This window comes from Hemicordylus capensis, chromosome 2 (genome assembly GCF_027244095.1).
Source record: "Hemicordylus capensis ecotype Gifberg chromosome 2, rHemCap1.1.pri, whole genome shotgun sequence".
NCBI lineage: Eukaryota > Metazoa > Chordata > Lepidosauria > Squamata > Cordylidae > Hemicordylus > Hemicordylus capensis.
The window spans coordinates 425819693-425837857 of record NC_069658.1 but is presented as its reverse complement, the minus strand read 5'-3'; the positions used below and the strand labels follow the sequence as shown (position 1 = coordinate 425837857).

The 18165-nt window shown below is 44.7% G+C and overlaps 1 protein-coding gene across 14 annotated transcripts in view; it reads right to left on the bottom strand.

Annotated features, from left to right (window-relative positions):
- Window positions 1-18165, bottom strand: part of RNF41 (ring finger protein 41) — a 63469-nt gene that overhangs the window by 18712 nt on the left and 26592 nt on the right. For 6 of the 14 annotated variants that reach the window (XM_053291009.1, XM_053291005.1, XM_053291013.1 and 3 more), the window contains 3 exons: window positions 10736-10848; window positions 2472-2743; window positions 1922-2057 (listed from right to left, as the gene is read on the bottom strand). In XM_053291009.1, coding sequence (XP_053146984.1) covers window positions 1922-2057; window positions 2472-2743; window positions 10736-10825 — 498 coding nt within the window. In that variant the 5' untranslated portion in view covers window positions 10826-10848. Of the gene's footprint in view, window positions 1-1921; window positions 2058-2471; window positions 2744-4480; window positions 4633-10735; window positions 10849-12202; window positions 12329-13494; window positions 13558-18165 lie in introns of those variants that run through there. The other 8 variants (XM_053291015.1, XM_053291016.1, XM_053291011.1 and 5 more) reach the window with 7 other exon arrangements.

Sequence of the window (18165 nt, the reverse complement as noted above, 5' to 3'; positions counted from 1 at the left end):
AAAGAAAAGCTCTAAATATTCACATTGCTGTCTGTATTACTGACAACTCAACCAATCCTGAACATTCTAAGTTCATTCCATTCTTCACAGTCACTTGATAATTTGGCAGTTTCTGCCACACAATCCTAAGATCCTGAGCTCTTCACTGTTGTCATTACATCCATCCCCACCCTAAACACGACACTTCTCTGCCAATTCATCTTCAAAGAGAGGAAGTTAAGGATTATATTTATATCAGAAATCTAAGGTCACCATTGAAGCTCTGAAGGAGGAAGGCAAAGCCTGGGTTGCTCTTTGTCTCACCTACCATCTCCAACTGTGACAGCAGCTGCCATGGTAGGAAGGAAGAAAAACAGGACCCAATGCTAGAACTGCTGCTCACTATTCTCTGCCACAAGATGTGGTGACAGCCAACAACCTGGATGGCTTTAAGAGGGGTTTGGATAACTTCATGGAGGAGAGGTCTATTGATGGCTACTAGTCGGAGGGCTATAGGCCGCCTCCAGCCTCAAAGGCAGGATGCCTCTGAGTACCAGTTGCAAGGGAGTAACAGCAGGAGAGAAGGCATGTCCTCAACTCCTGCCTGTAGGTTTCTAGCAGCATCTGGTGGGCCACTATGCAAAACAGGATGCTGGATTAGATGGGCCTGATCCAGCAGGGCTGTTCTTATGTTCTTATTTTAACTGCATATTTATACGCATGAAAATAAGAGAGAAGGGCTACACAACTTCAGCCCTCAAGCTGTTGTGGAAGTTGATGGAAGAATGAGGGAAGTTGTTGTCCAACATCTACAGGGAAGGTCGAAGCTGCACAGCTCTGCTATAGAGTTTGAAAGAGGCATGACAGCACTGGCCATTTCACAATCCCTTGTCTAACAATCCCCTACCCTGGAACTTGCCTTTCTCATGGCCCCCACACTGTCCACCACCTTTGTGTCTCCCCAATTCCACCTTCCCCTTCAATATTAAAAAAAATATGTTTTTATGCTTGCATTAGATTCAACATGAGTTTCTTCTGCATTAATCCCTTTGCCAAGCTGGTTTCTTCTTCCTCAGGCTTCTCTCTTCTGTCTACTGCTCTTCCTCCAAGTTACTGTGGCTCATCCTGGTGCTGATTCTTCCCCACCCCACCCCACATCTGACTCCCCATTCCAGTAAGCTACTTTACTCCTCGGACCACATCGCACCCAGCCCCATTCTGCTGTTAACACAACTCCCTCCTGTTCCTGGAGACAATGTAAGGTTTTAGTCCCAGCTGAATCAGTCGAGGCGGCTGCCTGTAAACATCCCATACTGTTGCATTCCCTCAGCACTCTGAACTATCACAAAGGCCCTGGTCAGCAACTAACTTTGCTGGAGGGACTAGGGTGAGTGTGGTTGGCTTATATCCCATGCCCTCACCCCCCCCCCTTGTTATGATGCAAGTACATGCATTGCCATAGATATTGCTCATCCACATCCCTCTTTTGCCTCTGGGACCGGCAACTCCCAGAGGAACCGATTGCACCACCTAAGGAGCCAAATTTGGCTCAGGAGTTGCCAGTTGCTGATCCCTGTTTCATGAGTAGAATATGTTCGCTCAGCCAATAGGAGCCAGAGGCTTCATCACTACAGACAAAAAATCCCTTAGCACATTGCACTATAAATAACTTAACCTCTTAGTATGGAAAGAGCTATCATCCTACAGCACCAGACTGTATTCATGTTCAGAATTATACATGCATTTAAAGAACAATCAGTGTCTTGCAGGTTAAACCTCAGCACTGCAAGAACAAGTTAAATGTTTGTTACAAAACATAAGAAACTGAATCCTCAGCATCTAGTAAAATTATTGTTATTCAGTAAAAGGAAAAAGCACTTCTAAGAGAAAGCCAGACATTCAAGTAAGATGGCCACGAGATGGCCACAAAGGAAGCTGTTACCTGCTCTGCCAGCTGGTGCTTATGTTCTGCTGAAGTCTTTTCCAGCTCAGCTATTCTTGTCTGTTGCTGCTGCACCACTGACCGTAAGTGTTTGATGCAGTTGTGATTCGGCAACTCATCTTTGGGCATTTCCAAACTGCAGAGCAAGAGAGAGAGCACACAGCAGAAACTGAGGAAGCAGCACACTACAAGTGTTAGCAGGATCTCCAAGTTAGTAGGAACTCTTGTTTAGGTTATAGAAACAAACACAGAAATATGAGGCTATTCTCTAAGCAGACTGCTCTAAGAAGAATGGGACTGAAGTTAGAGGTCTCAAGTTAACAACTGTCAGAACTTTACAACTGAATTATGCCTCACGCATCATAAAAGCCTTCTCCGGTTGAGCTTTGGCCAATGGACCACACAGCCAATGTGTGTCTCACTGATCTTTCCAAATGACTCTGGCATGTAAGTGAAACACTACCCCTTATGTATATTCCCCTAGGCCAAACGCTGAATTATGACATCACAGTGCCTTGGGTCAGACCTGCCTAAATTTGGCAGTACTCACCCGCATCCCTGTTCACAAGTCACAGGCCGCTTTGGATTGTGTTCACAGTCACTGAGGTGAGACATCAGGTTGTCGAGTCGCACTACGGCAGTACAACCGAAAACAGCGTTGTCACACGTGATCTGCAGCTTAGACAGCATATTACGCATGATCCGGGGAACAGGGCGCAGGTGAGCCACGGTCACGACACTTCGGTCCACAGGGCAAGTCTGCTGTTGGGAGAACCACTGGGTGATGCAGGCATTGCAGAAGGCGTGCTCGCAATGAGGAGCCTGCATAGAGAACAGAGCAAGGCATGCCAATTCAAGTTATATTAGGTTCATGTTTCTGGAGCACTGTCTGGGTTCACGTGGGCTCTCATCTGTTTTCCATGCAGCCTCTTTCACTGAATGCTTCTCACCAATAGGAAGAAGAGCTGGAAGCAGGACAGAACTTCCACTGATTGTTTATGCTAGACCAAGCTTCTGAAGCGAAATGGAGACACTAGCTCACTCTGGCTGCAATTTACCACACTTTGGAGCAGCAATTTGAAAGAACTACCACAGATCAAAAGGACCACAAAATCATTTAGTGCAATTGTTTGTCTAAAGGGAGGATCTCTATGCCTTATTATCTACCCTAAGACAGATCAAACTTTGCCATTCCAACTATGATGTGCCCCAAGTAGAAAGCAACAACAGAAAGAGGTACATGTCTTCCAAGAAGTTTTTCAAGAACAATTTATTAAAAGAATAATTCTGATGGCTTAACACACACGCGGCAGAGGTGTATTCTGAATCATTCTGTAAAAGGTTCCTGCTCTGCATGATGCTGGGGAATGGTTAACCTGCTAAGCATCAGAAGGCTACAGCAGTTTTCTTTAACACACTGCTGTTGAAATGACAAAACCAAAGTGGATCCCAAGTGTTTGCTTTCTTTCAAGAGTGTGCTGCTGCACTGGGACCATGAATACACGACTTGTGAGAAGAAATGTAAACAGTTTGGGTTACAAGACATCCAAGAACTAAGCAAGCTAACAATGTCAAAAGGAAGGCTGAGCCTTAGTTGGAGTTGATAGTGGGAAAGAGCATTATAGAAGCCTTAACACTAAGGTAGGTAATTAAGGGAAGGTGTTATCCTGGAACTGGGTGCTCAGCTGAAGGCCTGATGGTCTGAAGAGCCAGACTGGCTCCCCGGGCTGCTGTTGCCTATCCCCACCTTAGATACTAGGACAGACCATCATGAAATAGAAAATATTTGCTATCAGCAGGCAACAAAACTTTGTTTTAATGCTTGTTTAATGAGATGTTCAGATGATGCCATCAACTAACTCATAGCAAAATACCAATACCCAATTGTCATATTTGCTCTATATCTGGTTAGTCACCACTGGATAAGAAGGTGACAGATGTCCCCAGGTTGCTGGGGTCATGGGGGCTACCACAGACCTCCCCTGCCCCCAGGCACCCCTTTGTCCTCCTCCTGCACCCAGCTGGTGAATTAATCACTGGCTGGCTGGCAGCACAAGACATGGCCCTGCTCCTGCTCCTTTCCAGCCAGCTATCAAGGAGCAAGGGAGGGATCCCACAGCCCCTTCCAGGTGCTGGCCACACCCCTTGTCTGATATCGTCACAGAGGACATAGCTGGCATGTGCCGAGGCAGCATGGGGGGAAGGGGCTGCTGCCGCAGCCTCTCCCCAAGCCACTGGCAAGCTCCCTGATCAGGGCTGCGTAACTTTGGCTCTCCAGCTGTTGTTGGGTCTACAACTCCCAGCAACCCCAGGCACAGTGGTCAATAATCAGAAACAACGTGAGTTGCAGTCCAACAACCACCAAGGAACGGAGATCTATAGCCCTGCTCTATATGCATTTCATGAATTATAGCCTGTCAGTTCATTTGAAAGCATTGTTCTGGAAATATTACTTCTACACAAACAGATGCATCTAAGCAATGATGTAGCCTTAGAAAGCATTGTAGAAAAGACACACAGCCAAGCCTCATGCACCAAGACATGCATTTCAGCTTTCACCTTTGAGACACTCTCCGTTGGACCATTTGTCAAAGTTAACATACAAGATCATAACAAAAATGGAAGACAAATATTTTTAAGAACTATCATCTAACCCCTGCAAGGATATTATGCTGCAAAGAACACCATCTTAGATGAGAGTTAAAAGCACTGGTTACCTTTATGACATCATACCCCAGCAACCAAACACTCCCAACAGTCACTAGGGAAAAAATGTCTCATGAGGATTCAAGCCAACTGTAGCAGACCTTTCATACTAGCCCGAGCCACAGTTTTAGAGGTGTTTACAGATCCCTAACAGGAATTCAAGGTTATCCATGGACTACCTGGCATGAGGTATGCACTAATACCTACCTGACCCTCCATCCACCCCCATCATTATCTTAGGTTTAGAAGCTAGGTCAAATTGATCAGAATCGCTTCAAACACACAGCTTAGCTAGTACCTATCCACAAAAGGCAAAGTTAGCTGTTACCAAGTACTGGAAAAACCCAGAACTAAAATGTGCCCAAGAAACCCCAAGATATTGCAGCCTGTGTGAAATATACAGGTTATGTCTGCGCAAGTTCTCTCATTTTTGCCTGATTCTGTTTGCCATGGGGAGTGGCCAGGACTACATAGGGCACTAATACCTATATGTTATCAATATGCTGATGACACCCAAATCTGTTTCTCCATATCAGCTTCATCAGGTAATGGCATAACTTTCCTAAATGCCTGGAGGTGGTAATGGGCTGTATGAGGGATAACAAACTGAAGTTGAATCCAAATAAGACGGAGGTACTGACTCTTGGGGGCGGGGGTCAAGGCTCGAGAGATAGTTTAGATCTGCCTGTTCTGGATGAAGTTACACTCCTTCCAAAAGAACTAGTATGTAGCTTGGGAGTGCTCCTGGATCCAAAACTCTCTCTGGTTTCTCAGGCTGAGGCAGTGGCTAAGTTATCATCAGCTTCAGCTGATATGTCAAATACACCCATTTGGGGAGGTAAATGACCTTAAACAGTGGTACATATGCTGGTAACCTCTATGCTTGATTACTGTAATGCACTCTACATGGGGCTGCCTTTGTACATATTACAGAATGTGGCAGCCAGACTGATCTCCGGGACAACCTGGAGGGACCATACAACACTGATTTTAAAAGAACCGCACTGTCTCCTGATGTTTTTGAGCGAAATACAAAGTGCTGGTTATTACCTATAAAGCCCTTAACAGCTTGGGTCCAGGGTACCTAAGAGAGCACCTCCTTTTTCATGAACTCTGCTGCCTATTAAGATAATCTGGGGAGGTCCGGTTACGGTTGCCACTGGCAAATTTAGTGGTCACTCGGGACTGGGACTTCTCTGTGGCTGCCCCAGGGCTTGGAATACATTCCTTGTCAAAATAGCAGCTTCTCCATCTCCCATTGCTTTTTAAAAAACCCCTCAATACATACTTGTTTTCTCAGAATTTTAATTAAAATGAATTTTAAACTGTTTAATTTTAAACTGTTTAATTGTTTTTATTCTGTTTTATATTCATTGATTATGTACACCACCTAAAGATATACATATCAGGAGGTATATAATAAAACAAAACCAGCTGATCTGGTGCAGTGCATCTGATTCATCTCACCCCCTTCAGCCCCAGTCCGTTCTCCTCCTCCCAGGCCACTTTCCCTTGCCGGCCAGCATGGCTGGCGCTTTGTTTCGCTTCCCTTCCCCGCCCGGCGCTTTCCCTTTTTGTCCTTGCCTGCCGGCTTGGCCGGCACTTTCCCTCCCTCCCCTGCCCACAGCACTTTCTCTCACCGGCCGGCCAGCCGCCTTTTCCCTCCCCTTCCCCCACCCTCCGGCCGGCAGGATGGACATTTTCCCTCCAGCCAGGCGCCACCAACATTTTCTCCCCTGTCCCTGCCACTATCCCCCAGGTAGCTGCTCACAAACTCTCACGAGAGCTGCATGCGATTAACAACGGTATGCGATTAGCAACGGGTACATTTAGGAGAATTATATAGTGTTTCTCAATCATAGGTCCGTGGATCGTTGTCGGTCCATGAGGCATTGGGTACCGGTCCGTGAGGCATTACTAATAAAAACCAACACACACACACACACACAAATTGGGGGTTGGGGGCGGTGGGGACCACCAGGAGCTCTCCAGAGATCATTTCCAGGCAGCCCTCACTGCTGGATAATATTCATTTCACTTCCTCTAAATGAACATTATCCAGCAGTAAGGGGTGCCTGGAAATGAGCTCTAGAGAACTGCCCGAAATGCTGGGGGTGAGGTTGGGGGCAAGGGGGGTGACCCCCTTACTAACTGCTGATCCAGGAACCTACACATGAATAATGTACCAGTCCATGACTCCAAAAACATTGAGAAACATGAGATAGATAGATAGATAGATAGATAGATAGATAGATAGATAGATAGAGTATATATAAAAGGCTCTCCACTCACCCACAGAGAATACCTCAACTTCATAGGGCTGAAACTGAAGAAACCCACTTGATCCCAAAGCGTCATGCTTTGTATACAGTGAATCTACCTGTGCTATTTTCTTTCTGGGCGTGTTTCACCAAGGAACAAGGGTAGAGCAAATAAGTCATCTTCCCCCCTCTCATCCAGATACTGAGATCTGCCCACTGAAGCAGACTTCTGTGTGTATCTTTCTGGCTAGATCAGGAACTAGAGGCACAACTCAGATGCACATCCCAAGGGTGGATATTGTCCATCTGCCCTGCATTGCTTTCAATTCGGATACACATCCAAACTACATTATGGATGCAGCAAGTGGGGAAGCCTGTTTCCCCTACACAGTTTTCCTTACATTGCAAGTGTCCCAGCAGATCACTCTTCTCCAGGCCCCCTTGCTCACCGGCTACAAGTGTGGCAGCAGAAGGCTCCACAGGATGCTTATGGGGATACTCTCTTGTGCAGAGCTACTTGGATGAGGACTGTGTCTGCCCCTCATTTTAGGGAAAGTGGGGCTTCCCAGGGTATACTCAGATTCCCACTGGTAGGAGCACCGCCCCCAACCCCAACCCCACCGCCAGGCAGCTATCATAATTAGCACACTGCTTAATGAACTGCTTCCATCAATTTCAGAGTACAAGATTTTTTAAACACATATCAAACCAACAGGGTTTTCAGAAATCAGGCTGTTACTGCAGCAACCAAAATACATCTCTGGGGAAGAATTAGTGCAAGAACTTTTGTTCCACGGTGCCCAACTGGCATGTCAGGCAGCCCTAAGCAAGCAGTTTAGTCCTAAGCTGCAAGGCACATTACAGCAAAACTACATATTAAAGTTACAGGAGAAGAGTGCTTTAAAAGCACAATTTTGGTGATCCTTACAACTGCCTTTTAAGGGAGATCATTATTATCCCCATATTGGAAAGTGAGGCCATCAGGAATGATATCTGCACAGTGAAGGTGTCCTCTGAAACCAACACTACAGACAGCACTGGTTCTGTGTGACTTCCTTCTCTCTCTACACCACAACCACATATACTCTTCAAATCAGGTGTATGTCTGATTTTCATAATGTACTGAAATCCTGTCAAATTTCTAACAAAACAAAGGAATAAATCAAAAGGGCTTTCTGCAGAGCAGCAGTTTTAAAGGAGGATGCAACACCAACTGCTTCTTAAGCTATGTTTCATGTGCTGCATCTTTGCTCCTGGGTTAAAGCCAACATAACTGATCACAGATGCAATATTTGTGGCCAGTGGCCTTTGGTTGGGGATTATGGGAGTTGAAGTCCAATACCATCTGGGGACCCAACGTTGAGAATCCATGCTCTACAGTACTCACCATATCACAAAAGAATAAAATGTACCAATGCAATTTCCAGTGCTTCATTTCAAGTTTAACACATAAAATGGTCCATTTCTCTGGACAACACAAAAAGAATTTTGTTTAGCAACATGGAGAGCTAACTTGTTAAAAATAGTGTTCTCAGTTTAGTCTGACATCCTGGTGAATACTGAGATTATTTGCACATATCTGCCCCACCCCCAAAAACCCCCACACAGACATAACATTTTACGTTGACTGGATTGAACTTTCATGGATACTATAACTTGTTAAGGCACAGAAGTCACAGCTAAGTTTCCTTAACAGCTAGCTCTTCTGCCTCTTCTCTTTGAAAGGCTGTAAACAGTAATTCAACTTAACTGATGCATTTTACACAGGAACATGATCGCAAATTAAATGCATCTGGACCCCTTGAGGATTAGTGCCAAAATTTGCATATGGAGTACGACACCAAAGCAATCCATATAAAACACAGAAAGGACACATTTCTTGGTTAATGCTTCTTCATGCAGATGTTACATAAGGAGGACAACTAGGATAAGATTAGTCCTTGCCAAGTTCCCTGTGCAAAAATTAATCCATGCTCCAGCAATTTCAGCCTCCCAAGAAACACAGCTTTTGTTCTGAACGCCGGGTGACAACTCCCAGTATGCTCTGTTATGCAAGTATCTGAAGGTTCATTTTGGTCACTAGCTAATCACAAGTAAAACTGCTGCTGCACTCATATTCTGTTCCTTGTCACTGGATTTTGCAGTAGATTTTATGCCATTCATTGTTTTTGTCATATGCAAGCCAATCAAGAAGTTAGCTGCTCAGCTTAATCTTCCTTTTCAAGGACACCTTCCCAACAGAGAAATCAATCCCTTACCTACCCAATTCTGAAAACTGACTTCAGCTAAAGGTAGGACTAATTGTTCACCACTGAAAAGAAAACCAAAGCACCGATACGCTTAGGGCTGACTCACATATTTCAAGATACCAACACAGAAAGAAAACTACATGAATATGGTCACAGGTGTTAAGCGTATGTGGATCTTTTTTATTATGATGATTTTTTGCTGTATATGAATGTGGTGTACATATGTTGGGAAGCCATAATGAAATGCAGCTTCCTAGCACATGTACACAGTGAAAAACCATATGCGAGACAATTACATGGAACTAACTATATGCAAATAATATAAAAACTCCTCCACAGAAGGCCTGCCATATAAGACTTTTCTGGCAAAAACAGGAAGGGCTGCTTCACACAAGACAAAGTTAAGCAGCTGCTGCCCTTTAAGAGAACAATTTTGCTTTCAGATGTTCAGTAGGTGGTCTAGAGAAAGAGTTCCAAATGATTCGTTTTCTAACCAATACTTTTTCCAGAACCACACATTATGCATTTACTAGCTTTTAAAAAATGCTTCTCACACAGATGCAATACATTCAACAAGCAACAACTCTAACTCTACACATGTGCATATACACCTAGAATATAAAAACTGTATATCTCTTTCTCAGTAAGAAACACACATACTGTTTAAATCACAATTTTGTAATTATGGTAACATAAACGGAGTAAAGAGCTAAGATCATGTTGACCTAGAGAGTCCTATTAGTTAATGTGTTGCCAATGGGAATATGTTGGGAAATGCTATTGTAGCAATGCATGAATCATTGTGAACCTTTTTCAAAAGCTGTGTAAGCACAGTGTGCCTAGATAGGTGTCCACAACACCACCTACCCTGAGGCTCAGCTGTAGTTTGGAACTGATGTTAGCATTTGACAGAGCTATATATAAAACACCTTTTTGTCATAGCAGATGTTAAATAGTTCACATTCACAGCCCTGGCCTAGATTTTTGCTCTGAAAAGCCCAGCAGATAAGAAAAATGTGTATAACAGCCTATATTAAACTTCCTAACATGAAATGTACTGACCTTATTTGGCCACAAGATACCTGCATCAGATTTCAAGGTCTCATATGATGGGGAATTCATTATCTGCCTATCAGTGTTAACATTTGTTAGATTTGTGCCTAAGCATTAAGGTTTTTTCTTCTTTTTTCCTCTCTTCCCCTCCCCACTTTTTTCTCCTGCATTGGTTGTATCTTATGTTTAAGAGATTTTTCTTGTTTCCTTCTTTTTCAGTTATATTCACATGCATTATTACTATCCCTAATCATGTTTGTGCACTATAATCTTATTGCAATAAAGGGAAAGGGGAAAAGTTTAGCAAAATCCAGTGGAATGTGCAAAAACTGAACTCTCTTTTGGGAGTGCATTTTTAAGCCCATTTCTTTGGCTGAAGTCATGCAGATCAAACCTGATCATACTAGGACAATAGGGCTTTAAAAATGCTTTAGAAACTGTACTATCACATGCACTCTCTGTTCAGCTGCATGACTGCGAAGGGGAACTTCAGTACAGATCTGCCAGAGAAAACATTCAGTTATATTTAAGCTGATCACACCTACCTGCACTGGCTCCTCCAAGACCCCACTGCAGATGGGGCATATAAGGTCTTCATCAACATCCCCTTGAAAACGTGCTACATCATACCCCATTTCTCATCACCGATGCCAAAACCCTGAAAAAAGTAGGAGGGGGGGGGAAACAAGAGTTGAGCAGAGAACATTGGGACTCTTGCCACAAGAGAAGCCAGTACATTCCAAGTCCTGCTTCTGTGGAAGCAGGTAAAAGCCATTCTTTTGGCCAGGCTGCCTGCCTCCCAACTAACCTGATAAGACTACATTCTAAGTCAGGGATTCACAGACAAGCTTCAATCCCCTGAAGAGCAGGGTGTGGTGTGGTGTGGTGTGGTGGAGAGAGAACAACTTGGCTCAGCCCCACTTCTGCACATTGTTTTACCCGCCTGCTAGCACCAAATTAGACACTTCCCTCCACAATACATTATTACTCATCTCTTCACTTGCATTTTAAAATTCCACACCTTGCTTTTTTGCTTCTGCTGAACAACTTGCATATATGAAAGATGGGAAGGAGTGCCTTGGTTTTAGACCAAATTATATAGCTAGTGTTGGGAAAGAAAACAAAAAGATCCATAACAAGGAAAGCTGGTGGGGGTTTACATCTGTCTCTCTGAGCAAGGCCCGAGTCAGCAAAAGAAACTATAGGGAACTTGCAAGCCTTGCTGAAATGGAACAGGACTGCACAAGGACTGCACAAAAAGACTTCTAATCAAGAGCAGAGGGTGAACTTGGCTGAGGGCAGGCAACTGTGGTGTCATTCTGCATCAGGTGTGCTGGGATCAATCATTCCTGATGTAGACAGACAGCATAATTACCTGCCCTCAGAGGACATTAATTGCAAGGAGGCACACCCAGAGCCTCACAAGAGCCTTTAATTATTTATCTCTCTCAGCCCACAGTTCAGAAATGACAGGCATGTAGGGACAAGAATGGCCATCTAGCAACTGGGTATAGAATGTGTTCAAGTCCACCTTCAAAGCTGCAACCTCCCTATTCCATGTTCCAACGATAAACCATCATCTTCTAACCTTGAAAATGTGTTCCCATGAAGAGACCTCTTTTGCTAACATTTACTCACTGCTGAGTTAAATGCACTGATTAAACCCAGGGGTCTTGCAATACGAGAGGGACTTCCTTAAGAAGTTGCTAGAGAAACATAAGAACCTCCCTAACCTTCCATAAGCCCATTTGTGTGCCTCCCAAAATAGATTCAGAAAATCCAGCACACACAAGTGGGCTTCAGTTCACCTACAAGCTATTCCTACAGTGCTACAAACCACCTGGGCTACTTCCAGTATCTCATGGGTTGGACCCAGGCATCTTGGTAGAGCTGAGTGACAAGGTTCTGAACAAGGACCAGCCTCAGTCAGCTTCATCATCATCCAAAGGGAACACATAGCCAGCAATGAGAAGGGATCGTGAGCTTCTCTAAAGGTACTTCAAATGACTTACAGGGTTCTCCAGAGTATTTCAAAAGCAGACTGCTCATTTCAGGAACTGCCTTCTAGAGAAAAAGCTGCTGTGGAGATGACATTATGATCTTCATTTGCAAGTCAACCTTGTTGAGTGTATCACCAACTGCTTGAATTATGACATCAAAAGGAGCAGTGGTGACCGACTCCCCTCCACTCATTTGCAAAATACAGTCCTATTGGCCATGCCTTTAGTTTTAAGCTCCTGAACAAGTGCAATGTCTCTTATCCTGAGCAAGCAACTATTCAACAATGGGATCAGAAGCATTATCCTACATTTATACCAGAGCAATATTCACCACTGTATGCAAAACTTCCAGAGGGGCAGCTGTGTTAGTCTATTCTAGCAAACAAACACCACCACAAAAACCCCCAAAGAGAATAGGAAGCTGCGTCCTATTGAATCAGCCTATTGGTCCATCTAACTCAGTATTGTCTATATTAGGGATGTGAGCAAACTGCAGTTCGAGAACTTGTAGGGAAATGCAGAAGGAAACATTAAGAGAAAGAGCAGCAAGTGCTTCCCTGCTCTCCGCTGCCCCTTCCAGCTTCCTACTGGGGCGGCATGTACCCCCAAAAGCCCCACACACCATCAGCACTCACATGGTGTCTGTGCATGTGTGGGTGCCATTTGCGTGGTCAACAACACCATGCATGTCTGGGCACATCCCTAGTCTATAGTATTGACTGGTAGCAACTCTCCAGAGTTTCATACGGAGGTCTTTCCCAACCTCAGAGTGCTCATGTTGAATGGACAACTGAGGGAGAAGCACAGAAACAGCAGCATAACTGAGCGCCAGAATAGACACGTCACAGCCAAGCAATACACTCTGGCTGGAACAATACTGTTCCAGTAGAGGATTCTGGCTGGAACAATATATTCTATCTGGGAAGCAGATGGCAGCTGCCCAAATTATTAGGCGCCTGTACGTTTCGTAAGGAGCACCCAGTCAATCATGTCTGCAAGGCAGAGAACACTAGCATATTTTTCCCTGTGTACTACAAGCCTGTGTCAAGTTCAAACTATAATCTAAACATGGTCAATAGTGGACTGTTCTGCCACTATAAAGCCTGCAAAGAGTACCATAGAATGTAAAATCTTAGTCCAATTACAACAAATTTTGATGCAATGGGAAGGGCTCCTTAAAAACAATATTCAGTTATCACCAAAAAGTGATTACAAGTCACCCGGTGGTTGTTGGTTTTTGTTTTTGCTGTAATTTGCTCAAATGCAGCTGAAATCAAGGCTTGAATTCTTATTTAGGCACACACCTCAAAACACTTTGGCTCTGCTCTGCCGTCATCATTGCTGTCTTTCTTTGAGGCCTGGTCATTCTGAGAATGAAGAGTGAAGTTTCTTGCAGTAATCTGACACAAAACCACCATGATTTTGAAAAATCCAGAAGGTGCAAGTGGTGCATAGTACCACTGTGCAAAAGCACAACAAAAAGCATGGGGGTGGGGTGGATGTACCTACAGAAAAGAAGCATTAGAACTTGGGTAGGTGCAGTGAGAAGAGAACAGGTGTTCAGTGAGAAATCCATGTTGTTGATTTCTCAGGACCATTTCAATGTTAGTACAAATAAATTATCTATCAATATATAATGCTCTAAGACGTAAAGGTAAAGTGTGCTGTCGAGTTGGTGTCGACTCTTGGAGCTCAGAGCCCTGTGGTTGTCTTTGGTAGAGTACAGGAGAGGTTTACCATTGTCATCTCTCGCATAGTATGAGATGATGCCTTTCAGCATCTTCCTATATAGCTTCTGCCCGATATAGGTGTTTCCCATAGTCTGGGAAACATACCCTGTTTCCCCGAAAGTAAGACCTACCCCGAAAGTAAGACCTAGCAGTAATTTCTGATGTACCGCTAATTGCCCTAGTGCATTTTTGGGGGCTAAAATTAATATAAGACACTGTCTTATTTTTGGGGAAACACGGTACCAGCGGGGATTCGAACCAACCACCTTCGGCTTGCTAGTCAAGTCATTTCCCCACTGCACCATTAAGGTGGCTATACCCGTGTCTAATCCCATGAGTGGCAGCTCTCGTGAGAGTTTGCGAGCAGCTGCCAGGAGTTGCGAGAGCTGGCGAGGAGGGAGGAAGGGAGACCAAGGAGGACGCAGCATCACCATTTTGGCTGCTGAGGACAGCCGAGCAGGCGGCGAAAATGGGGCTGCCAAACTCCTCACAAGGAGGATAGGAGCTGGGGGTTGGGAGGTCAATGCACTGTCACTGCGAGTGGCCGAGCAGCTGACAAAAACGGGCCGCCGGGCTCCTTGTGAAGGCGAGAGCTGCTGGCAGAGAGTTAGACTGGCTGAAGGGATGGGGGGAGAACTGGCTGAGCCTTGAAATGGAGGAGGAGGAAGGGAGAACTAGGGGCACAGATGCTCTGCGCCTGGGTCAGCTTGTAACATTTATTACCCTCCAGGTATGTATTTTTATTTGATCCCAGCCTCCTTTTTTCAAAAAGAGTGCAACTGTGTGGAGAAGGGGGCTAATGGGAGAGCATTTTTGCTGTGCCAGGGAAATGTAAATCTTTAAACAGGGTTTTTAAACAAACTACTTCATATAGGATGAAACAAAATCACATCACTACCTAATGACAAGCTGTTTAATGGACTACTACTACTAAAAATACTACTTAGGAGACATCCCTATTTTTAGGAGATTAGGTAACATCCCCATTAGATTTAGGAGACATCCCCATTTTAAGAAGATCACTGTGTTTTTTCTTGCTCAATGCCAAATATGAGATCTACACATATTCCAAATTCCCATACCAGTGTTTACCATAGCATACAAGTAGCATCTTATGTCAAAGAGGTTTGAAACTCTTGTTTTTAGGAAGTCAAGTGGCTTGTTACTAGTATTACTGACTAGCACAGCATTCACAGCATAGGGACTGCATTTCATGAATCTGCTAAATAAGTTCACCCCACCACTTAAAAACCTGTTGCCAGTATGATGATGTATTGAATGCATGTCAGGTGCAATAAATTTTGTTGCTTTGCTACAACCTACTATTGCAAAAGGAGAAAATTATATCTGTACAAGGAATCTAATTTTTGCCTTATGTACTCGGACACTGAAGTTATGAGAACAAAGAGTACCTTCCAATAAAAAGTGAACAGATGCAAAAACCCATTATTGAGCCACACTGCTCTTGTAAGCAATGTTCTTTTTTTGATGAAGTTTCCTAGTTTTTATTTTCCACAGCCTGCAAGTCTCAAAAGTCCTATACACAGGTAAAGAAGGTCCACAAGGCTCAGGCACAGTCAGTCTGGGTAGCCAGATGCAGAGCTTTTAATAGCTCTGCACAAGAAGAAATTTCAGCAATTTTACCCTTTTCTTGTCACAAAGCTATAGAGGTAAAAGCTGCTAAACAGCTAAAGTTCCCTCCTCCTAAGACAGTTACAGAAACTATGCCTGTAGCCTCCACCAGCTCTATACAGGGCTAGAGCCTTCACTTTAAAAACATCAACAATTTTCCTGCTACAGTAGTTCTGATCAAGACTACAGGTATTATTTCCAGCATTGAGAAAAAAACTTTAGTCTTACCTGTGAAGCATTCTTTTTCGCCATAATCTGAGCCCATCCGTTACAATCGGATTGTATACCCATCATGCCTCAAGAACAGACAGAAAGTTACCACAGCAAATTTCCAGTTAGTGGTAGGTGAAGCCCCCAGAGCCCCAGTTCCAGACTCTTGAGCAGAAGCTGCCGTGGAAAATAGAGAGAGCTATAGTAGAGAAAACTGAATTGGAAAGAGATAATACAATAACAGTAAAAAGGAAAACCACCAACACATTACCCTGGGAGTCAAACGCCATCCCTACTGGAATATCCCTCCCAGAGATAACCCAAGTACAAAAAGTCTAGAACAGGAAGTACTGCCAGAGGTGGAGACTATGAAGAGGTGTAATATCACAGGTGGGTCGGATGGGCTCCAATTACGGCAAAAAAGAACCCTTCACAGGTAAAACCAATGTTTCTTTTTCCACCTAACTGGAGCCCATCCGTTACAATCGGGACCTACCAAAGCTCACCACTGGAACATTGGGGAGGGAAATAGATATTACACGACTTGTTGCAAAACTGTATGACCCAAGGCTGCTTCGTCAGAATGGATTGAGGAAATCTTATAGTGGTGGACAAACGGAGAGATGGAGGACCATGTTGCTGCTTGGCATATGACTTGAAGAGGGGCATTCGCTGAAAAAGCTGCAGAGACTGAAGTACTTCTGGTGGAATGAGCTGTGATGCCTCAGGGGACTGGAATGCATAGAGACTCATTTGCTAGGGTAATGGTCGCTTGAATCCATTTGGATAGGGTTGTTTTAGAAATTTTCCCAAGAGATGCTGGGAGGAAGGATGTGAAAAGAGCATCGGATTTCCTGAACTCTTTGGTCCAATGAATAAGGATTCAGAGAGCCCTCCTCACATCAAGTGTGTGCTAGCTTTTTTTCTTTGGAGTGGACTGGCGCAGGAGAGAAAGAGGGAAGCACAACCAGTTGGGATCTGTGGAAAGAAGAATTAGTCTTTGGAATGAAAGTGGGGTCAAGCTTGAAGATCACTGAATTTTGCTGAAAGACACACAGCTCTTTGCAGACTGAAAGAGTGCCCAATTGGGACACCCGTCGGGCTGACGTAACTGCAATTGAAAAAATAACTTTGTATGAGAGACTCTTGAGGGGAATGTCACAGAGAGGTTCAGAAGGAGGATGTGTGAGAGTATTTGAAACCTTGTTCAAATTCCAAGATGGAAATCTATGTACAGGAGGAGGAGTTAGGTTGTTAGCCCCCTTGAGGAAGCGTGTGATGTGGGGATGGAGGAGGGAAGAAGAGCCAGGTGTGTAAATGTGTAAGATGGAAGATAAGGCTGAGGTTTGTCTCCCAAGTGTGTTTGGACGGAGGCCTAGGTCCAGGCCAGACTGAAGAAATGCTAGAACTTCTGGGACTCCTGCTAAGGTTGGAATAAAACCCTTTCTTCATGTCCAACGGGAGAAAGCCATCCACGTGGCCTGGTGAGCCTTGTGGTCAAGGGGCGTCTGGAGACTAGGATGGTGTCTGAGAATTTAGTGTTGTAGCCTTGATGAGCTAGCGATGACCGTTCAATGTCCACGCACGAAGTCAGAGCCGATCTGGATACAGAACTGGTCCTTGAAGCAGGAGATCCTGGTGCCTGGACAGATGCCAAGGCGGATGGGTGGACATCGAGACTAGTTTGGCAAACCACAGCCTGTGCAGCCAGTATGGGGCCATTAGAATGATGAGGGCTTGTTCCTGATGTGATTTCCGAAGCACTTTTGCAATTATCGCCATGGGAAGAAAAGCCCTCGGGCCACAATGCTGAAAGGACATTTACCGCTTCGGCTTGCGGGTGGTCGAACCGAAAGAGGAACCTGGATAGTTGGCTGTTCTGGAAGGACATGATCTAACACTGGTGTGCCTAGGACCTTGGTCATTAGAAGAAACACCTGGGGATTGATATAGCACTCCACCGGATCATACTCTGGAGCCTGAGCCTGTCTGCCCTTGAGTTGAAGGTCCTGCTCAGGAGTTCCGGCCTTATGGAAAGTAGGTTCCTCTCTGCCTACATGTAAAGCAGGACAGATTCTGCCATGAGGGACTTCAACCTTGTGCCCCCTTAACTGTTTATGTGAGATTTTGTTGTCATGTTGTCTGTCCTGACGAAGACGTGGGTGTGTTTGATCAGCGGAGGGAAATGAATGAGAGCAAGCTGGATGGCTCTCAGCTCGAGGAGGTTAGAACATAAGAACATAAGAACAGCCCTGCTGGATCAGGCCTAAGGCCCATCTAGTCCAGCATCCTGTTTCGCACAGTGGCCCACCAGATGCCATTGGGAGCCTACAGTCAGGAGTTGAGGGCATGCCCTCTCACCTGCCATTACTCCCCTGCAACTGGTACTCAGAGGCACCCTGC